The sequence below is a fragment of the Cebidichthys violaceus genome, unplaced genomic scaffold (genome assembly GCF_023349555.1).
Source record: "Cebidichthys violaceus isolate CVI_PGR_0920_01 unplaced genomic scaffold, fCebVio1.0.p SCAF_6, whole genome shotgun sequence".
In the NCBI taxonomy this organism is placed as follows: domain Eukaryota; kingdom Metazoa; phylum Chordata; class Actinopteri; order Perciformes; family Stichaeidae; genus Cebidichthys; species Cebidichthys violaceus.
Window position 1 is genome coordinate 6525754 of NW_027176816.1, and position 23577 is coordinate 6549330.

The following is a 23577-nucleotide window of genomic DNA, read 5'->3' on the forward strand; positions in this document are numbered from 1 at the left end:
GTCTCATGTAATTGAGCGTCGCTTTAACCCCGGCCTCCTTTACACAGATTCTAATGCACATCTCCTTTATTGATCCAGATCACTGCCCAAGTGACTCTCATTGACATGGAAGAGCCTTGCTAATTTAAAGGCAGGGGACACCTTGACCTTTTATATATTTGACCTGCTCCTTCTTCCTCATCATCATCCTCCCTTCATCCTCCTCAGCCCTCTCACCTCTGTGTCACCGACTCCCCCTTTGGGAATTAGACTGGGAGATTTACTGCATTTCATCAACATTTACAGGTCATGCATGTGTGTCCAGGCGTGTGCAAACGCTTGTTTGTACACACACTTTTGAAGTCTGTGTGGGTGGTGAAGGACTGTGACTCACTGCAAGTAGTCTTAGATAAAGAGTGAACAACAGAAGCAGCAGTGGAAACAATATTCTCTCTCTCTCTCTCTAGCTCTATTGGAGCTCTGTGGGCAGGCCGGCGCAGCAGAGAAGATGAAGATCAATTTCCCTGCAGGACCACAAGCTCAGCTGTATTTCTAATGCCCACATATTGCATTGAGGAGGAGGTAGAAATAAGAGCGAGTGAGGGAAAACCTTGCAATTTTTGTTGTATAACTCAATTGTTGATTAAATTACTCCCCAATCTGATTCTGGTTTGCACCAAGAAAAAACAGATCAATAGTGGGACTAATCAATGCTGTATGAGGGGATCAATTACAAAGTAATTAGACACACCACAGGCACAGATGAGCGCTAACCAAAGAAACCTCAGACAGTGTAGTATTTCGAGTATATAGAGCAATCCAACCCTGCATATTGAGGTTACTGAAAGAGAAATACATGTTCATTCTGCTCATTTGCACAAATTAATCATGATGAAAGATCATTATTAGTGTGCTTTGATGAATCAACAATGTAATTAGCACAACAAATAGATCTTTGAACCTCATGGAAGCATTCAGCTAATGTCATGAATGATACGATATGAATCTGTACTCACAGTTGGAGGGTATGTGTATGGCTGCTTGGCTGGGCTGGGCAGCAAGGGAGAGGAGGAGGAGGAATGGGAGGAGGGGAGAGGAGCACCGCCCCCTACTGCCAACCTGCTGTCGCTGCGTGTGAGGCATTGCTCACTGTCCCATCCAAGTCCCACCTGCTCACACAAAGTACAGTAAAACGCAAACAGAGGTCAACCTCACACACACACACACACACACACACTTGTGCAGAGCAAGTGTGAGGCTTTGTTTCTTTCCAGGAGGCCTCAGCGTTGCCTCGTACGTCCCTCTTGTCTTCTCTCTTCTTTTCCCCCTCACTCCTTTTTTTTTGCTCTCTCTATAAGTCAGGTCCACGCCCTCCTGCTGGTCTCCTCTCTGTAACATAAAAGAGAGGGGGGAGGAGAGGAGTGGAGAAGCGAGAGGGAGGGGCAGAGAGGGGCCATGTGTCAGAATGGGAGAAAAATTACCCTCCGCCATGTGGTCAGACCTGAACACAGACCGCGACATGGAGTTAACACACCAATCAAGGGGCAACAATACACATCCCAACCAAAAGCACCAACAATGCCTATCTCTGAACCTGTTCCTGCAAACAAAAATCTCCATTTGTTTAATTACATGACCAGTGGCCCAAATGTAAGTGGCCAGTCAGCTGGACAGATGGATAGAATACTGCGCGCAACAAGAAGCTGTACAGAGCCTCTCAGCACCCAGATGGGCTTTCCACAGACAAATGCAGATTGATAAAGTGTCAAATCAGATAATACGCAAGACAGTCAAACAAATAGTTAATAATTAGGTTGACTGGTCCGGGTTGCGTTGCGTGAACTGAACAGTCCGCAGTGTACTTAGGTGATAGTGCTGTGATAAGTGTGCGATAAAGATGCTATCACTCATGGCGAGGGAGGCAAGTCACCCCTGCTAGGAGTCTATCCGTTCTCCATCTGTACCCTTGGATCTGGTCCTCGCCACAACATGCAGGCTGTCCTCCCCCGCGGCACCACGTGGCGCAGCCCGCTGACTGTTTACACCACTCAGTATCACACACAAAGAACTGTTATAGCACACCATGATTAAGACGTACATGTGAGACAAAAGAAAATGGCGACAATAGAGAAAGGAAGCTTATTTGGCAGCTCTGCAGTAATGGCAGCCTGATTGAAAGAGTTCTGGCTCTGCGCTCCGCTGTTTGCTGGCAGTGCCACAACGGAGTGATGGGTGACCTTGGAGAGTGCGGGGGAGGTCAGAGAAGAGAGGCGATGAAGATGAAGATGATGGAGAAGAGTGGTGGGTGAGAAGAGGATGGAGAGATGTAATCATCAGTCATTTTCTGTTATCTAGTGGGTAATGGCTGGCCAGTTAATTGCAAGGGAAATTTTTATGTCACTCAGTGAAAAATATATTGAACATATATTGAACAATATCTTGAAAAGAGCAACAGGAACACAGGATTTGTGTACATCAGCAGAGCCAAATTAGATGAAATTAAAGACCAAACAAGAGCTAAGTCTTTAATAAGGCATTTTAAACCAACCGCATTAGGATTAAATGAGCCATTACGTTAAGTTGCTTGCTTTGTCAGAAGAATGCCACAACAGGCACATAAAGAGGGAGAAGAAGGAAGGGTGAAGTGGGTGGAGGACTTAAGGGGAAGATAAAAAAGGAAAAGTGGGTTTGAAGAGGAAAGCACAGGAGAGGGAGAAGTAGAGGTAAGGGAGGAGAGAGGCAGAGTGGAGGAGGGAGGGCGAGAGGTGATGGGAGGAGTGGAGGAATATGGAAGAAGAGGAGGAGGAGGGATGACAAAGGGTGACAGCTGTGATGCTAATCCTATCCATCCAACTGCACACATACACACACATGTGCAAGCTCTTCCAATCAGTGTGAATCATTTGTTCACTTTCTCCTTGTTCCTCTTCTTCTCTTGTCCTTTTATCAACTGCTTTAGTGGTTGTGGTTCTCTGGAGACAAGGGGCCAATTACAGTGATCCAGTCTTAAACCAGCTTCTCCAAAATGCCATTAGAGGCAGATGAATGAAGCGGGGCTAGTCAGGGTATTAGTACTTGTGTTAATGTGATCTAAGGTTGGAGCTTGCATATCAGTGCCCCCTCCAAAGGAACCGTGAGGGAGAGCCGAGTGGAGCAAAGCAGGACGCTGATTAACGATGTGGCACGCCGCCGCTTGTCATACCGCCAATCACAATTCACTAAGGGAGTGTGCGTGTGCACTAACATACACACTCGGGTACACACTCATGGGGAGTAACAGAAAACAAAGAAGCTTGCAATAGACCGACCGAAAGGAAGACAGACAGACACACACCTCGAGTGGTCTGACAGAAGAGATCAGACTGATAAAAGGGCACGGTCCAGTGGCTCTAGTCAGGAGGTAGGCCTTGCCAAAGAATATTCCAGTCATGTTGAGTAGGAGCAGTAAAGGGGAACACTATAATGGGTTGGGAGGTGAGTGTAAAGGAGGGACTGTGAGTGAGCGAGGGGCTGAGACAGACAGAAAGAGAGAAGTGGCATGGAAGGTTGCCATGTAATGAGGCTAACCCAGCCACCCAAACATGCTGATAGCACAGACTGATGTGGCCTGACAAACACACACACTGACACACTTGCTGTGTGCACGGCATGGAGCCTCGTGGAGCTCCATTATCACAGGGGTGAGAGTCACTGACATCAAAGCAGATGCCTGATTTCACTTCTTCAGGGTGTCCACTGTGCAGCTGTCAACGATCCAATCCAAGCCCTGTTACCTGCTTCATTGGACAGGGTGAAAGGTCATGCCTGGGATGGATGCTTGCAGCTGGGCTGAGATGACCCGCCACACTGTTCCTGAGTGCTTTTAAAAACTATTATCACCGCAAGGATGTCAACGGGTGCCATCAGAAGTCATTCAATCACAGGGAGATTGTAGAGCGAACAGCGCTGTGTTGAGATTTCAGGGCGTGGCCGTTTAGTTTTTCCACAAGAAAGCCTGACTGCAGAAAATTAACCGCCAACAGGCCATGTATCAAACAAGCCAAATCGACCAGTCAATTTTGCAACTCTTTCAATTATTCATGAATGCCTGCTTTGAGGCGTTTTGCTTACAAAAACACAAATAACTCAAACATTTTGTATTATGTTGTTGCTATCATTAGTAGAATTTAATTGCTGTACGCCATTGTGGTGAGTACCCCCCTTGTCATCTATTAGATAGAAAATTGCACCCTTCCTTCCTCTGCAAAATGTAGTAATTAGCATTAAGTAGACATGTTGGGTGTTGCCAAGGACTTTGAATGCTGAATAGGCTCTCTTAAGAAGAAGGAGGGGGGCAACAAACACAAGATCAAACCTCAAGAGTCAAATCATGTTTTGAGATTCACACATATTCTAATCCCCATCGTGCCACCCACCCACATATACATGAGAGACTTTTACTGTTTGCTTCATATCCTCACGTATTCGTGTGAGGAGCTGCTATGTTGTATATTTTCTCTCAACACTGTGAGTCATGCAAATATCTAGTCTGAAAGCTTCTCTGCACTTTGATCAGATGTGCTGCTCTACTGGATTTGTGTGTGTACGTGTGTGCATGTTCAAACATGTGTGCAGGTCTTGTGTCCTGTCATGCCTTGCTTTTAAATATTAACTACCTCCAGCTGTGAAGATGTGTAGGGGGAAAAGAAGCAGGACAGAAGAAGGGGGGAGAAAAATAAATGAAAACATGCCCCCCTTTACCCCCTACACTTCCCCCAGGGTTCGTCTGTCTGAAGAAACATCAGTATGAAAAGAGACGGACGGAGGGACAGGCGGGACATGGGGTGATTTAGACATAAACAAAAAGAAGCACTCACTGGGAGAAATGGACTGATGAGGCATTAGACGAGAAAGGCATTGAGAGATTATAAGGGTCAATGGATGGTAAAAGTGATGAGGGGCGTCTGAGAAGCAAGGTGATGCTGCTGGGGGGATGATGATCAGGCCCCCCACTGAGTGAATTATTCATAGAAATCCCCTTCCTGTCGGCACAATTTGCCCTAAATTCACCCAAATTCATAATTCATTCGTACCCCCCACCATACATTTGGTTTGGTCGCTTAGTGATGCTGTCCATGTATACCTGATGTCTTTGGCGAGGCCGTCTGATTCTCTCCTTCACTCCCTCCCCTCCTCCTCTCTCTGGCAGGGTCATACTTAATGCATGAGCCTGTTGCAGTGAGACAAGTCTCAGACCCACTTTGTCGCTACAGCAGAAAAATACCACAAATCATGTGTAATAATACTGGCTACCTGTTTCTGCTCGGCTCCACAATTCACTTCGTAACACAGACGTGTCTTTCATCATTCACCGCAGTGAAGATTGTATTTCTCACGAGCCTTTCTCACGTTTTCTACTTAGGAGCCGAACCCCATAATAGGACCGGTCCAAGACGGATGAGTGCCCATTTTCCTGTCACCTTTTTATCAGTCTTCTTCTTCTCTTCTCTCAGCCCCGTCGGTAGCTGACACTAAAAGCTTTCTTCAATTCCCCTCCGATCACTTTTCCTTGTCCCTCTTCCTCTACTCTCCATCTCTTCTTACTGTATTCAACACCTTTCACTCTGGCTTGGACAATAGGCAATGTGGCTGATTAATTCAATATTTGCAACTTAAATGGAAAAGGGGCTTTACAGCACAGTGGGAAACCAATATCTTCCTCATAGCAGTACTCTTTTTTTTGAAAGGCCAACTAAAGTGTGTTTCAAGACCAATGATCCATGGTCAACTCCAAATGGAAATTTACCAGAGGAAAAAGCTGCAGAGCTACATATTATCTGGAATCAGGGTACACAGACAGCACATTTATCAATACCACGATTAGCATAAGCTTGGCCGTTAGATGCTTAGCTACTCCCACTAGAGTCAAACGCTGCGATAGAATGCACACCAGATGCCATATATTCCTCATTTTCCAAACGTATGCACCTCATTCGAAGACCCCACCGCACCCCCCACCCCCCGTCGTTCTGTCAAGGGTTAGGGGTTAATATTGGAGTGACACAAAGCTGGAGAAAATAAAGGTTGTCAGAGGAGCCGTGAGGGCAACCGCCCACTCTCTCTCTCTCTCTCTCTCTCTCTCTCTCTCTCTCTCTCTCTCTCTCTCTCTCTATCCTGGTTGCCATGACAACAGGGTCTCCACACAGCATCCCCCCTTGTACATACAAATTCAGTTATTCACACACATGGACACCAATGGGTTTGCGGTATCACTTACATATGCACACGCACGTACACACACTCACTCACTTGCTGCTGCACACTGACAGGCCCGTCCCACACACACACACACACACACACACACACACACACACACACACACACACAGGTGTAAGTACAAATACTGGATGTCTTCATATTTATACCATGTGAACATATTCACATAACATCTTGACTTGGCAGAAAGTGTTTTAGTTACTCAAAGATGTATAAAGTGAAATCATTTCCAGACTCATCCAGCTGAAAGTTAAAATACAAAACAGAAGTACAAGATTTCCAAAGTCTTTTAAAAATCTCAACTGTCCCTCTCCTTTGCACACCAAACACACACACACACACACACACACACACACACACACACACACACACACACACACACACACACAATCATCTCTCCTATTGCCAAGACTACAAAAGAAGCTACCTCTGGCGTGACTTATTTATTGATGTTTTTTCCCCTAAAGACACAGTGGGAATAGTAGAATAAAAGAAGTGGTGAATAATTGAACGAGAGGGGAGTGAACTCATTAAGATATCCGTGAGGGCTGGAGAAAGAGAGGAAAGGTGGATGAAGGGATGGAGGAAGAAAAACTGACAAAGAGAAAGAAGTGCAACACCGGCGGGAGATCAAAGGGGGGGATTGACAACAAAGTCAACAACAAAAAGTCTAAAAAATTCATAGGATTTGAAAACAAAGAGAGAAAGCAATAGGATGGAAAGAACAAAAAGGAAAAAAGTGGAAGTGACAGAAGGGAAGGGAGAGATCTGGTTATGGGATCACTGACCAGTAAGAGCTCTGCAACGATCAAAAACAGGGGTGTTACCCCTAATGTAATAGTGTATCGTATTCCCTGCATGTGTGTGTGGGTGTGTGTGTGTGTGTGTGTGTGTGTGTGTGTGTGTGTGTACATGAGTCTGTGTGTTGCAGTGTGTATCAGTAAAGATCAGCCTGTATGTCAGCAGGTCAGATAATCTCTCTTGTCAGCTAATGGAACCGGTCTTGCAGATGGAGTGCCGCCTAAAGCTCTCTCTGCTTCTAGCATGTTAGCTGCTGCTCACTTAAGTCCACAACTGATAAGGTAATTTGCTTATGGCTTGCCTGTCAGTCATATAGTCACTGGAAATTGAGATGTATGCTATCAATAAACAAGAAGGAAAAATAAACAGAATGGTAGGTTTGTGTGTTTGCGCGTATAAAATCATGACTGTAGTTTTTTGTACGGGAAGTTTAAATGTACACATGTTGGCCATGCTGCAATATTGAGTCTCTTTTTTTTTATTTCCTTTCAATTCACCTGCAATCTCAATAAACATGGAAAGAACACAAACTGTTCGGTCTCATTGGAAAAATAAACATAGACAAGAACAAAGAAACAAAGTTTCTGCACACTAAATGAGAAACATATGTATTATACATTCACATACACACATTCACACACACACATCCTACACTGCTGCGCTGTTGCCTGTGGGCGTCATTTGCTTCATTAGCAGCAGCATCAGTCAGATTCTGTGCCTGCAGCACAAAGCGCAGTAATTACAGACACACCCTCCGTGTCAGGCAGAAGATATAAGATGCGATGCATACAAGCGCCGCCATGAACACCGAACATCCTAACAGGCAAATTGTTATGCACTCTGTGTGCAGTATAGGAGCATGCAAACACATGAACGGATACAGCTTACGAATATACTATTTTGTTGAAGAATGGTTCAGTGCATGTAGGTAGTTAATGGCGTTAGCTTGAGTAAAGAGAGGCAATTATGACATTATGAAATTACGTGGACAATCTATTAGGAGTGACTTTCTCTTGTTCCCTTCCCTGCTTCCTTTTATGTCTCCTGCTCAGTCCTACAGCTCTTGCTTTCTCCTTCTCTTTATCTCTCACAGTCAGCCTCTCCCCTTTTCTCCCGTTCCTCTGGAGCCAACTGCCTGGCTTGTGTGTTTTCTTATTTGATGTGCATTTTGACCTTCACTGCCACTTTCTTTTTTTTTTTTCTACTACACCTTTGTGACGACTTATGCCGTTTGTGTAAAGGGAAGCTCAGCGGAGATCCTTCAGTAAACGTGTTTTGTATGCTGCCATTTATCCCTTAGAGAGAAAATTTAGAGGGAGATCAGACATGTGAAAGGCAATTTTAATGTGTGTGTGTGTGTGTGTGTGTGTGTGTGTGTGTGTGTGTGTGTGTGTGTGTGTGTGTGTGTGTGTGTGTGTGTGTGTGCTTGTAAAGCCTTTGGGGATCAAACTGGAAGCAGGCAGGCCCGGTAAAAAAAGAAGCTGACATCAGTATAGTATCTATCAGTGTTAGCCCAGAAACCAGATGCAGCAGCTTAACACTGTTGGAGATGACAAATCAGCTGGAACAACACAAACAGTATGCAACAGCACCAAAGGGAAATGAGCCACTGAAGCACATTCTTGAATAACTATACCATGGAATACATGAAAGGGCACAACACATTACCTTATTTTCCATACAGGTCACATTGTTATTCAAGTCAGCCATGCTTAAATAAAGTATAAAGCAGCCGAAGAGAAAGCTATGAGTCTCAAAGAGAAGGCTGTGGTGCTAAGGTAATCTGATGAGCCTCTGGTGTGAATGGGAGCATATGTGTGCCCTTGTGTGTGTGTATCTGGGTTGCATCAAGTGTGCAGGTGGGGGCAGGTTGGTGTTGGCTGTTGGAGGTAGTGATGTCTGAGGAGGGGCTGTGCAGTCAGTCATTCGGCAGACAGAGAGGAGGAGGGAGTGGTCCCTCGGGTCAGGTGATAAGTGGCCTGTATAGCGCTGAAGGACTTAGCTGCCAGCGACTAGTGTGACACGCTAGGACACGTGGCCGCCTCCGCAGGGACAATCAGCACGCCACACCCCGAGGAGAGGGGCGGAGTGTGTATGAGTGACCTATGACCTCCATCACAACAGGTTAGAGATACAAATTTTTCTGAAAAAAACACGCTCAAATTGACCTAATGCAATATTGAGACATGGTTTTGTTTTGAAGAAATACATTTGTCTCAGGTGCCACAGGTTTTCACAATATTATTTTTGTCCTAAGCTTCCCTGCAGATAGCTCATTGCTAAGATTTAGACGTTGCCAGAAACATTTGTCAAGGTCTCCTTAGGTTGGATGTAATCCTGTCTTTTCGACCACTTCAGGGAAATGAGCTGCTGGCAGGGCAAGGTCATAGACAGTGCGTTGCTAACACATTTGCATGGAAGAGCCCCAGCGGCTCAACGACTGTGGGAAAGTGGCTGATTTCTTTCTTTTTTTTTTAAGCCTGAGGCTGGACTTGTGGCAGCATGAAGAAGTCACACATGACATTACAGAAAGTCTGTGAATAAAAACATACATCAGACATACTTACACACATGCACAGACTGTACCAACACACATCAGCACTGCCACAGTTGCTTTGTCAATCAAAGCAATGCTAACTAAGAAATAAAAACATTTGCAAATTCTTTACAACAAAAGCAAACCAAAACAGCTGCTGAAATAGCACTAGCATACCAATCAAATGTCACAAGATAATTCACTACAGTAGAGGTAGAGGTGATGCCGTCTTAGTGAAACAGCTCACAGTACCAGGTGATTTGCATTTTCAAAATGATTAACCAGTTCAAAAAACGGCTTCTTGGCAATCCCATTAAGTTTGTTAAAAGTTGCACAAGCAGCACTTCCCCTTAAGTGCTCATCTAATCAAATACAAGGTCTTCTGGGGATGAGGAAGGAGATGTAACACCCTTAAACAGCTAGTAAATGTCTTTCGAGTGGAATCAGAAAGGAAGGAGAGGATGGGGATGTTTATGGATGAGAAGGAACAAGAGGAATGAAGAGGAATAACAGATATATTCCAGCTCTCTTCAAACAGTCTAGTCTCCCAAATCCAGACTAACATATTCAAAATTAGAGTTTCACAGACTGTGGAGAAATCTCCACCTTCAAGCATTCTGTCTACTGTTAGGACACAACTAAAACCACATTGTATATAAGGGCTACCGTTCTGAATGAAACATTTTATTGATTTGTTTGTTGCTCAAGATGGTAATCCTTGTTTTCCTTCTTGCTGTGTTTGCACTTTGCTGTATTTCATTTATGCATCACAGCCTCTCGCCAGACTGCAGTGACACGTCAATCTTGTTAAAAATACTCAGACTTGCAGAACTTCTAATGTTGGTAAAGTTCACATGATTCAAGTCATCATAGTTAATTGCTTTTCTCTGTAAACATGCTCTATAGGCCAGAGTAATGAATCTTTATTCAGTTCATTTAAACATCTGCTGTTCTAAACAGAAATCCTCTGGTGTAAGGAAGTGATATGTTTTACATTTTTTTCAGCAGTAACTGCAGTGTGGAGATGTGTTTTTTTTACTGCAGTTTTGTTGAGCACAAAAAAAAGTAGTATACAAATACAAATTATTATTATATAAGTGTGTGCACTGGCTTAGAAAACAATGCCCCACTGGAGCTGCTTATTGTCTCTACATCAGCTTGTTTCTGCCTCTCTCATCTCTCAGCGTCATCAACACACACACACGAGGAAAACCGCAAAGCTCAGATATGTGAAGACTCACACACACCGTCGCTCAAACCTGCACACATGCACACAGCAGCAGCCTGAAGGTTGGTTTAGGTAATTGTCTGGCAAGACAAGTCAGTTTACGGGGATTTGCCTGCCATTCAAATCAGGCTGAGTGAGGATAAAGCCAGCAGAGAGACACGGGGAACAGAGTTTGCATGGTGATAAGGCTACTGGGCTTCATACATGGTCTCAGCTTATTTGTACGCACCACCTGTGTGTGCGCTTGTCAGTTTGTGTGAGAAAGTGTGTGTGTGTTTACTTAGGATGTGACAGGTCAGTGTTGTTATGCATGACTTATTTTGTTTGTTGTACAATATGTCCTAAATTTGTGGGGACTTGCCTTCCTTATGAGGACAAAATGCATGTCCTTATAACGTAAATCATTTGGTTTCGGGTTCGTTTAGGTTAAGGTTAGTGTAAGGGTTAGAATTAGGCTGGTAGTGGCTATGGTTAAGGTTAGGGCAAGTGTCAATGTATGGTCTCCAAAGTCATGAAAACACACAATATGTAATATGTACACAATACAATACACAATATGAAAGAGAGTAAACAGACAACCTGTTCTATAGTGTGTGTGTGTGTGTGTGTGTGTGTGTGTGTGTGTGTGTGTGTGTGTAGACCTAGGTGTCAATACCCCTGCCTCCCTTTCCTTTCCTCACCCCGCTATCACCATGACAACCTCCTGACTCCAGCTCAGCCGCACACAGAAAATATTTCTCTCCCCTCCCCCTCCTACATGTTCATCCTTCTCACCCTACCCCCCCCCCCCCCCCCCCCCCCCCCCCCTCTCTCTCTCTCACTTTATGCTCTCTACCTTCATCTCCTATCTCCTGCGTCTCCATCTCTTGCTCTTCCCCATCACTGGCTTTCTCCAGTTCCCCTGTTATGTCTACATGCTCCCCACACTTGAAAGAGTTCCTCCTTCCTGACTGTCGTCTTTGCTGAAAGTCTGTCTGTTATTTGCGCTCTTCTATCTCTTTCACTTCTGTTCTCTATTCGCTGCTCCCTGCTGATTGCCTCTCACTCTTCAGTATAGAACTCCCTTTTTCTCTCCCTGAACTCTTTTACCCCACCCCTCCCTCCCAGTCTTCGTCTCCTTCCCTATAGAAAGAAGCTTATGGAACATTGTCTTATCATCCGTGCTGCACTACATCTTCATTAAAACCTCCTAGCCAACATCATCCACAATGCAATTACAGGTAGCATTCTATCAACCTCTGCCATCAACTTTTATCAAGCCTGAGAGAGACTGTCCAGTCTTAGGGGAAATTTGCAGGCTGGCACAGCATCGATACAGTCCCTCGACCCTAAGTGGCTGACTAACTCCCATCGCATCTGTTATCATTATCATCAGCAAACCATTTCTGCTCTGTAACTAAATCCAATCATTACCAATGGAGTCTGCAGCAGAGATCTATTTGAGGCGGGGCGGCTTGTGCTCTCCAACAGAGAAGGGCCAAGCTCCGTCAAAGGCTGCAGTGTTATCTGAGGCGCACAGCCCCGTCTCTGCTGCAGACCCCTGTCACTGCAACCCCCCCCTCCCCCCCCACACACACACACACACAGCTCCAGCCCCTCTACACACCAGTGTGTAGTGGTAAAGAGATCAAGGACGTGACATTTTCCAGAATGAGCCGCAATTTTCAGCAAGGCGCAATATGAAAGAGAGTAAACAGACAACCTGTTCTAGTGTGTGTGTGTGTGTGTGTGTGTGTGTGTGTGTGTGTGTGTGTGTGTGCGTGTGTGCGTCATCTCCCGTCAGAAGGTTAAAGGGAGTGACAAGTATATCTGTCTTTTTATTATCTATTCAAGGAGGCAGACAGAGTGAATAAGCAAAAAAAATAATGGAGGAAGCAGTTTCATCGCCTCTCTATTTATATTGTTTTGCAGAGCTTCACTGCGCCTCTTCTTCCTCGTTCCCCTCCTCCTGCATCATCTTTTCTTTCCCCCTCCTCTTCCTCTTGGGGTACTGCCCTGTACACTGAAGCCCCCGCTGTGGCCACAACTCCACTGCTCTCTCTCATCTCACTTTCCCTCCCGTTTTGCTTCAGTTATGAGAGATGACAGAAAGGGTTCGGCCCCAATTCCAGCGAGAGAGAGGCAGAAGAAAAACAGATAGAAACTGAGAGAGCGGCCACAGAGATGCAGAGGAAGCTGTGGTGACCTTTCCCTGCGGCTAAACAACCGGTTGATGAGCTTTTCATAGAGTTAGGCCAACAAGGTCTGACAATCCACATCTATACTGTAGACACACACAAAACAAAGATGCTCACGGCCAGCTGTTATAACTCTAGTGTATACTCCCACAGTCAAATATATGAGAAAAATATATTAATAATAATAATAATGTTATTTATAGAGCACCTTTCATACGTAAAAACAGTTTAAAGTGCTTCACAGATTAAAAACAAAATAGATCAGATCTACACTAAATCCCCTGATTTCTGAGGTCTTTACACTGGCTTCCTGTCAGTCAAAGAATTGATTTCAAAATATTCGGTTAAAGCACTGAATGTTTTAGGGCCGAAATACATTTTTAATCTTCAAGCTACATCAGGAACCCTCCAGACATCTCAGTTCTTCTGGGACAGGCTGTCTGTTCCTAGAGTCAGAACTAAACATGGAGAAGCAGCGTTCAGTTTTAATGCACCATATATTTGGAACAAACTCCCAGAAAAGCTGCAACTCTCTTTTCTTTTAAATCAAGGCAGAAGACTTTTCTGTTAAATAACTTCATACACGGCACTGTAACTTTTATGCTTGCATTTTATACCTGTCTTATTCTATTTTAGCTTGTTTTCATTTTCTATACCGTTTTATGCCTTTATTTGTATTTAAATGTCCACATATAATGGGTTTCTTTTGCACTGTTGATGTTTTACGTAAAGCACTTTGAATTCCCTTGTTGCAGAAATGTGCTATATAAATAAACGTACCTTGCCCTGCTATAGTGGCATATATCTAAATCATCACCATCCCATGATAGCATGGCTTAAAACCTGCTGATCGTGCTGTTCCTTTATAGGACGTCCGCACAGCATGTCAGCAACTGCTGCCAGCGAGCACTACCCTACAAACACAGCTTTTGCATGATAAGTTTCTCAAACACCTCAGAGTCTTTTTCTTTTATTCAAACTGAAAGTAGGAACCAGCTTTTCTGTCACTTGTGGAGGCGGGCGGGCACCGTAGACAGGCTGAGGGGCCAAAAAACAGAGAACAGTATGTCTGACGGCCACACGGCTAGTAAGAGCCCTGTCACTAACGTTTACTGTTGGATTATTTGTTCCCCCTCTGAACCAAACACTGGTCAAAGCAGTTTTCACTAGACAGTCATAAATAAAACACAGACTTTCTGGAGTACTAGATGGAGGAGAGACGGAAGGGGAAATGGAAAGACTGAAGGGATGGTGAGAATGAAGTAGAGTAGAAAGGAGAAAGAGAGAATAAGTTACAAAGACCTTTAAACATGGATGATAAATGGTACACATTGAGAATAAAGTCATCCCAGCTGAACACTGATTTCAGTCAGTTTAGTCTGTCTACTATTTGTGTTTGGGGTTGTGCTCCTTTTTTAATAAGTGTCACAGAGTCACTCTGTACACAGCCTGAGAAGATGCTGGTGAGCTACGTGTGTGTGTGTGTGTGTGTGTGTGTGTGTGTGTGTGTGTGTGTGTGTGTGTGTGTGTGTGTGTGCGCGCGCGTGCGCGCGCTTGGCAGGTGTGCATCTGCCCCGGCACGCGCTGACATTTTGATCGCTACAGGATCTCTATCCTTTACCCTCCCATCTCTCTCTGCTCCCTGTATCTTCTTCTCTTTATCTTCCCACATTGTCCTCCCATCTTAACCTCCACACTCTCACACTTCCTGCTTGTCGCCCTGAGCACAATCAGACTATAATAGTGTACACTATAACTACAACATTATTAAAAGGTTACTGATAATAAACTTCCTTTCTTTCTCTCCCAGTATTCCACCTTCTCTCCTGCGTCCCCTGCCCCACCCTATCGTGTAAGGCCTGGAGGGTGAGGTCTTTTCTTATGTGTATAATTACCTCGTTAAGCTCGTTAACAATGTCCGGGCCCTCTGTCTATTCTCTCCTGTTGCTGTCTCCATGTGGTTTGTTTTCTGCTCTTCGTCTTCTCTCTCTCTCTCTTTTCATCTCCCTCCTTCCCCCGATGTGACATCTGCCCCTTTGAATAAATCTATTTTTCCTTCTTGTTGCTCCTGTGTATTCTCTTGGGGATTGTGCCTTTTATCTTTTCCTCGTATTAACAAGAAGCCTCACCCCGTGTCTCCTTATCGCTTTCTGCTACATCAGTGGATCCTCTCTTCAGCACAGATTTCAACAAATGATTCACAAAAAATTCGACATTTAAAGTGTGCCCTGCAAGTTTGGCCACAAAAATACAGTTGCTCAATTCTTCCCGCTGTGCAACAGAGCATGGTGGCTGATGTAAACAGACAGTTTTACAGCTAAATATAGAGTCTCATTATTGCAGCTCGGGCACTGTGGGAGGCTCTCTGTAGCGCCATGCCCAATTACCCCTGATCAATTCAGGGAGCAAACTCCAACAACTCCAACATCAACCTGATTTAAAAGTCTGCATTCAGAAGAGGCTAACAAGAACAGATTCACAGACATCCATCTATTCAGGTAGTGCGTGGAGTCTGTAGCAGGTTAGCATTGCCTGATTTATTCTGTCTATGAGCAGATAAGGTGGGATGTGGGTCATAAATTGTAGCGAAAACTGCATAATAGGTTATATAAACCCTTACTTTACTGTGCCCAGTCTCCCTGACATGCAAAATATTTGAGATGGGGAGGCATCCCGATATATATTAAGCAGAAGGCACACCAGTTATCCAAACTCCCGATGATGACACAAATACCATACATACAAAACCAAACAGGTGAAATAAAATACACCACATGCAATGGCAATAACTATAATTATGATGGCGTTAATGAGAACGCAAGAGGCGATAATAATCTGTTTCATCGGCAGCTGAGGCATTTTGCAGTCGTGCAAATGGGTTGGGAAACGACGTGATCTTTACGGTCATGAAAACGCTTTCCCCCTCTCTCCCCGTGTTTCTTGACAATCTCTACTGTCACTCTCAATACAGGCTAAAATGCCAAAATAAAGAAGAAAAAAAACAACTTAAGACATTTTAGAGACACACAGTTTCTTGCATTTATATTCTATATAATAAATCATGAGGGACATCTAAGAATTGTCCTCATATGCGTTCTGAAAGACGAAGCTGCCTGCTCAAAGGGGAAATAAGCAACACAACTCTTCTTACACATAAAAAACAACCTCAAAGAGCACACCCCTCTAAGTCTTATCTGTCTACACTTTTGTCTCTGACATTTCTTTACTCCTTGACATTTACAGTTTCTCTGTACTCCAGCACAAATCTCTCCTGCTGTTCATAATCAATTTCCCTTCTCTGTAGCTCTTTTCTTACAATCCTTCCTCTTTGTCTCCATGCCTCCTCTTGTCTGACATTACCCTGTTTTAACCTGGTCTGCCCCTCATCCGCTCTCCTTCAGCCAGCGCCTGCACGCGTGGGGTGGGCGTAGTGTGTAATAGGATGGCACAGTAGGTGAGATTAAATTAGACCAGTGTATGGGGATTACAACCACTCAAAACCTGATCCCCTCCCACTCTCTGTAATCCAACCCTAATGAATATATCATGGCTGACACAGCAGATAAAGGGCCTGCTAGAATCTCCAGTCACAACATCATCGAGACACGCAGAGGAGACAAATACAGACGGCCTGTTTCCTTTGTGTCACCTGCAGTACTTCAGGCCACTGTGTCTGTTCAAGCGTGTATGGATGCTTGTGTTTCATGCCCCATCTATTTCATTTATGGTTAATTCAAATGAAGTGTAGCTATAGAGTGGGGAAGAGGCAAGTGAAACTAAATCAATAAACGTAAACAGTCCAAATAAATAAGCCTTTAGATGGATTCAGAACACTATCAAACCACACTGTGTTTCACATGTGACGTGTGCCACTCAGTCAATGTCTAACAGTCACATTCAATTCAGCACACTAACTCTAATGCCTCAAAAAACACAGTTGTTGAATGTTTGCTCTCTAGACTATTTGTCTCTTGGCAGCAACGTACCAGACAGTGCTTCCCATCTTATCAGTTAAATTTGAAGACTTAATTATTCTACAACTGAGGCACAAAATTCCAAAACTGAATTTTCAGAGTTCCAGGGAACATCATCTTGATCAGTAAACTCTTGAGTGTGCTTCTTTGATGCTACAAATGACTGTATATGCTCTGGCATAAGCCTCAAAGTTTCAATCCAGTCCAGGTTTTCAGAAAACACAAAGGAACGGAAATACTTGAATGTGATAGTGCCTCAGTGCCAGAATGTATCTACTTTGGTGAAACAGAGACTGCCAGCCTCCGCACTAAACAGTCGTGCTTTATTCTGGTTGTAAAGCATTTTGGTCAGCTTGTGTTTTTTTAAACGTGCTATAGAAATAAATGTGACTTAATTCGATGACTGTCAAACACTACCTGTGCAAAAGTTGCACCTGTACGTAAAAGGTTGGCCGATCACTGCTTTTCCATTGACAATCTATTGACAGAATAAATCTTTTTTTCCTAAGCTTAAGTATTGGCAAAGGGAAAAAGATTCTCAGCCAGACTTAAAGTCATGCCAAGGACATTAAGAAACATTATCAAGTGGAAACAATTACAGAAAAAAAAAAACTTTGTGACGCAGCATGATGTACCGTAGAGCAAAGCAACAGTGCAGAAGTGTCCTACAGCTCTGAGATACATCATGCCACCAAGTTTCATTAAAAATGCAGCGGGCCTCTCAGCAACAAATCAATAAATTAGTAAACCAATGCTGTCATGTCCCCTTAATAAACAGCCTGTCCAATGTAATCAAAGCCAGAATGGCATCATGGTCAAAGTTGTCTGAGATATTGTTCTTAACAAATAAACCAGTTTATACAACAAATAAACGTATTAATTTATAACGTGCTTGATGCTAAATTCGCTATATTGTAAATTACATAAGGTAGAATAAAGAGGAGCATTAAAAACTTCTGTATTAAATTAAATGACTAAGAGCTTTACGGTAGAAAGATTGAGAGGCAAAACAAAAGCATTAATAACGTTCTGGGAAGCAGAAATGGTAGCACAGGATCTAATAGTGAAGCTATTTTACCCAGAAGCCATTAAACGTTAGACTTACTTACTGTATCTCAGCAATGTGGCCATCGGATACTTGACATCATCTTTCACAAATGAAAGGCAATAACCCAACATTGGTATTTTATGTAAGGTTAATTCATTCATGAGGTAATTTCATACTGGTTACTGTTAGTGGTGAGTCATGCACGCACACAAATGCGCAGAGAAACATCTTTGAAAATCAACAGAACACTTCATAGACGGAGTTGGGAAACACACTGGACAAAGGGTCAATTTAGTCCAATTATAGTCACTGATGTGGACAATAAAGTCTTTCTGATAGAGCTGACTGTAGTCCAGCCACGAAGGGGAATTCTCCGTTTTGCTGAGACAAAGACATGATTTTGTCAGAGACAGAAGAAGGATGAGGACAACATCATCGAGCCAAAGATCAGGTCAGTCATGGAGTTTCACATCTCCTCTAATTCATGATCATTATGTGTAGATTTATATGTGTTGCTGCTTTCCAGTCTGGCACTTTCATTATACATTTCTTTGCTCCATAAAAATAAAATAAAGTAATAAAGAATGCATTTTTTTATTTCCTCAATTTGAGATTTTTCCAATACCTGGGGCCTCCAATTGCATTATTGGTTTGGCAGTAATTAATTTCTGTCCTGGTTTCAAGTAATATTCCCTATGGGGTTCCAGTTTTGTCATTTTAACCACCAATATCATATTTGTCACACATGGGAAATCTACAATTTGTACTCTCTCATACCATCGCTTCTGATAGCTATAATAAGGTAATTTACTCTGCCAAAATTAAATAAATTTCCATACATGATGCCTCTATTTGTGCCCTATTCTCCATCACAGCTTCAATTGTATAATAGGGGTGGATTTCTGAGTCTTTGTGTGTCTGGGAACGCGATCAGGAGTCTCAGTCATTATTTGGACCCTGATGTGAGCTTCTCGGTCCACCACTGCATGAATACTGATATGACAAGTGAAACCAAAAAGCTGCATGGCGGGTAGAGTAGGGGAAAGAATACAGATACGGAGACAGGAAAAGGAAAATGGATTACCTAGGTTGAAAGGTTTGCTCTAGCTGTCTATGCAGAGAGAACAGGACTCTTAAATGACAGCTGGAACAAGGTGGTTCAGAGAAATTGCCATGACAGTCTTCTTCCACTTTGTCTCATCTTACATAACAGCCTTTATCTTTTCACCATCTCGGTACCATCCTGCTGCCTTTTAAATCAATCCTTTCCATCTTCAGGTTTTCCTCCCTGCCTGCTTCATTTCACCTCTGCAAATTTCATTCTCCCTTTTTGCTGGCCTCCTTCCCTCCTCGTCAATTCTCTAATCATTTACCCGTGGCTGGCCTGTCAATCCATCTGACCCGTAGCTCCCTAAATTGCCACAATGTATTCTCCACCAAAACCTGACAGCATGTCTACACAATCCCCCCCACTTGACACCCAGCAGGCTGACTCCCATCTGCACCGTCTAAATCAAACAGCCTCCAAGTTGTAACCAGGGGGTTGGGGAGGGGACTGACTCTCCATCTTGACAGCATCCTGAAGGTGCACATGCAACCTCTGCGCACACACAAGCACGGCTTTAAAAAGGCATACGCACACTGGAAGATGAGTCAAGGGAGTTCGCTCACAAGCCTTTGAATCTCCGATTTAGAGTTTGTAACTTTACAACTATAATTCTCAAAGGAGGATAAAAAGGAAACCAGAGATGAAACGGTTATTGTTGACACTTCAGTCTAAAAGATAGTTCTCTCTCTCTCTCTTAACCCTTATTTTACCCCGTTGCTGCTTTAATGGCTGAATCCCCAAAAGTGGAAAGTGCGCTCTTTGATCAGTAGCAGACGCTTAAGTAATCAGGCCGGGGAGGCAACATTACAGAATCCTTAATTTGGCGCACTGCAACAGGATCTCTGCAGCGTGTATTTGCAGAGGTTTTTAGTGTGCGAGTTTCAGAAGTTGTGCCTATTCAGAGGTGGTAATGTGTGTGTGTGTGTGTGTGTGTGTGTGTGTGTGTGTGTGTGTGTGTGTGTGTGTGTGTTTGTGTGTGTTGATATATCTGTGTTTGGCAAGCAGGATGACTAGCAAAGATTCCCTGAGGCAAAAACAGGTGGCTTAGGAGGGAAGGGCCAGCGCAGCACTGCTCTTCCCCGGAGTTGCTCCTATAACAGAATGAGAGCAGATCCCTCCTCTCCTCCTACACAACACCAGCTCTCCACTTCAACTGCAGGACTAAAGGCATTTGGAAACAAGCCAGACTCTGACATTATCATCCCATAAAAATGTATAGAGAATAAGCATAAATATCTGACCGTACATTGCAGGGCTTTTCTCTTTTAATCTTCGTCAATCAGAATCCTCCTTTTAATCTTTTCTCCTTTCACTTCAATGGATTCTTTTGCTACAGCCCATCCTCCCTTGTGACCTTGCCCTTTGCAATCCCCTTTGTGATCCCTCCTTCTCTCTCTCTACTCTTTTCAATACCAATAGCAGTGAACACGCATTAAAGGATGCAAAATGATTTGCATTTCAAAAGGAAGTCCACTTTCTTCTCTTTCTCCATTATCTTTTTCTATGTTTTCCTCCACTGCCTTTTCTCTCTCTTTCCATTCTCTGTCCTTCTCTCCTCACATAAATCCCCGTTTCCATCCATGTCTTTGATGGAACAGCTCAATTAACCGGCCTGTGTCCAGAGGGAGATTACATTCTGCACCATACTGTAGCGAGAGTAATCATACACTCCCCAAGTCTAGCCAGCTACTCCGACAACAACATCCCTGCTACACTAGCAGCTCCCAACACAGTGCAGAGACCGGGCCGCCACTGCCATACAAACCCTACTGCATTAAATAGTATGGTAATGTCACCAGCAGTGGGTCTCTGAGGCATTGCTGCTACGGAGAGGATGCATACATGCATAGACACACGCACACGCACACACACACACACACATACTCATTCACTCCAACACGCCCTCTTCAGCAGCAGCTGTATCTTGATCTATTGTGTGAATGTGTGCAGTGCAGTATGTTTATGGATGTTGTACAGATGGTAACACTTCATTGTCAGGCGCAGTGCCTTCCCTCCCCTCCAGTCCCTTGACTGGGTTCATCTGGGACAAGCTGCAGGCTATTGAGGCATGAGGGAGGCATGGAGAGAGAGCGTAGGTTCAGTACATCACTAGCACACAAATGCCCTCACATTACATGAGCAGACATACTTGTGTATCATATCTTTAGGATAGGGGTCCACAAAGGTATACCACAAAACACCAGACACGCACAACAACCTACAGACGGAACAAGCTTACAGTCTTTAGCAGCTGCTTTTGGCACTATAGTTTTCTACATCATTAACACAACTGGTGGAACATTGTCTATTTTCTGCTGTTGGGTATACCAGATGTGTAACAGGCCACAGAGGGTGACAGCAGACAGCTGCATGGCATGGAGCCAGGTGAGTGCCTCCTTTTCATGGGCACACCTCCACATAGTCTGCTGCGAGCACTGCCCCACCCTTATTTTCACTTCCCCTGATATCTCCTCCCGTATAAATATCTCACTCATTCTGACTCCTGTTGATATCTGAATCTCTCTTCCTTTCTTTCCCTCCTCCAGTTCTTTTTTAGATTCTTGTCTTTCTTTCCTCCGAGGTCTGTAGTTTTGGGTTACTCTGCTTTGGAAAAACAGACCTACCGCAGCTGCAGGAGATAAGATTGGTAGACTAGAACATTTTTGTGTGTTCTCCGCTGTGCCGTTCCTCATACAGCTGAGTTACATCCTCCACATCAAGGAAAATCGTGGTAGCACATTGCAATCATGGGCAGTACTTAACATTAAGCCACTCAGCTATTAGCTGGGGGAGGGGAATGTGGAGAGAAAAAAAATTAAAGTAGCATGGCAGTAGGAGAGGCAAAGCATACCATTTGCCGAAGAAATTACCACCAGTTTGCGGAAAAATGCACAATGTAATATTAATTGCAAAGGAGCCAATTTAAAGTGCATTATATATTTTTCAAATTCGGTGGGAAATTGTAAAGAAGGGCTGTCTGAAGATTTTTGCAACAACTATATGGAACTGATTTAAAGTGCTGTTCAATACACAAACTAAAAATCTATTTTAAGTAATCCAAATCACATAGATGTTATATAAACACATATATCAACTTTAGACAAATCAGATAACAACAAATTGTAAAATGGTTTCATAATCTGGCCAATAAAGTGATACAATGGCATAAAACACTGTTGTATATTCAATATTAATGTCAGAGGAGACTATGTTGCATGCGATGCACTAAATGTTCAATCAGCAAGATAAATCCACAAAAACAATAGAAAAATCATTTCCTCTAAAAGTAATCTGTACCAACAGGTTATTCATGACACCTGCCTTCAAAATGCACAATTTCTTTTTATAGTTCAAAGTGATGCCGTGTATAGTATAATTAATCACAACCTGCACTACCACGTAAATAACAATTTGTTTTGTAATCAGTGTAATTATTCTTTTTTCCAAACTCAGTGTGTTGAAATAGCTGTAATTTCATAGTTTCCTAAACATCGACACACCTGATGGGAATAAGACAAATTGCCAGAGAGAAGACATTTAAAAAATAGCGGTTAAAGTAATTTACATGAACAAGACTGTCATCTTTAACTGTTAATGGTAGATGAGGCAAAGGTGCAATTCCATAACAAGCCACCTCCACCTAACAGCCTAATTAATCCTCTTACCAGTTCTCTGCCGCTCTCATTCTGTTTAATGACAAACTGTGCGTCTCATCACAAAAATATCCTCTTACCTTCTCTGGCAACTCCTTTCGTCTTTTTTTCCCCCTCTCTTCCTTATCTACTTGTGCCTTTTCTTTCTCTTCTCTATGAAATTGATTGCGTCCCTCTCCTCTCTGCTGATGCTGCAGTGATAGAAAAACACACCCTCCTCCGGCCGCTCTCTTTCTCCCTCCCTGACTCTCATTGGCTGCCTGTTAGAGGTGACATCACCCTTCTTCTCTGCCTGCCTCCCTCCCTCCTCCTCTGTTCCCTCCCTCACTCTCTCTTCACCTCACTCCCTGTGGATTCTGACCATTCCTTTATTGTACCCCCCTCCTCCTTCCTGTCCTCTATATATTCCCTCTGTCCTCATCTTCCCTTCCTATATACAGTCTGGATTAGAGGTCCAGTTGTTCTTATTGCTGCTTTTATATTCAGCCATGCAGTGCCAAGCATAATAATGCCTACTGTACATTAGCATAGAGCACATAGCCTGTGGCCCTATCAGCCCCTTTCCCTCCTTCTCTTCCTGCACCATCCAGGAGCTAATAGACTACAAAGGTGAAATAATGACCGTAGGAGGTTTTGTGTTGGTAATCTCTACACTCCGCTGGGCTCAACTTCCATAAGCTCTTTTAATTCATTCTGCCACTAAGACATTAACTGGGCTTCAGTTCATTACAGTGTAATCAAAGGCATGACTGGGATGAATGTTACGTAATGTTGGTGAATAAAAATGTGTGAGAAATTACTGCCATCTCTTATCTGAG

The 23577-nt window shown here is 43.5% G+C and overlaps 1 protein-coding gene across 2 annotated transcripts in view; it reads right to left on the reverse strand.

Moving 5' to 3' along the window:
* The window catches only part of l1cama (L1 cell adhesion molecule, paralog a), a 39183-nt gene extending 16212 nt beyond the window's left edge, over positions 1 to 22971 (reverse strand). The window contains exons 1-2 of one of the 2 annotated variants that reach the window (XM_068732654.1): positions 22840 to 22971; positions 996 to 1368 (exon numbers count right to left, since the gene is read on the reverse strand). In XM_068732654.1, coding sequence (XP_068588755.1) covers positions 996 to 1122 — 127 coding nt within the window. In that variant the 5' untranslated portion in view covers positions 1123 to 1368; positions 22840 to 22971. The remainder of the gene's footprint in view (positions 1 to 995; positions 1369 to 22839) is intronic. The other variant, XM_068732655.1, reaches the window with a different exon arrangement.
* Positions 22972 to 23577: the final 606 nt, after the last annotated feature.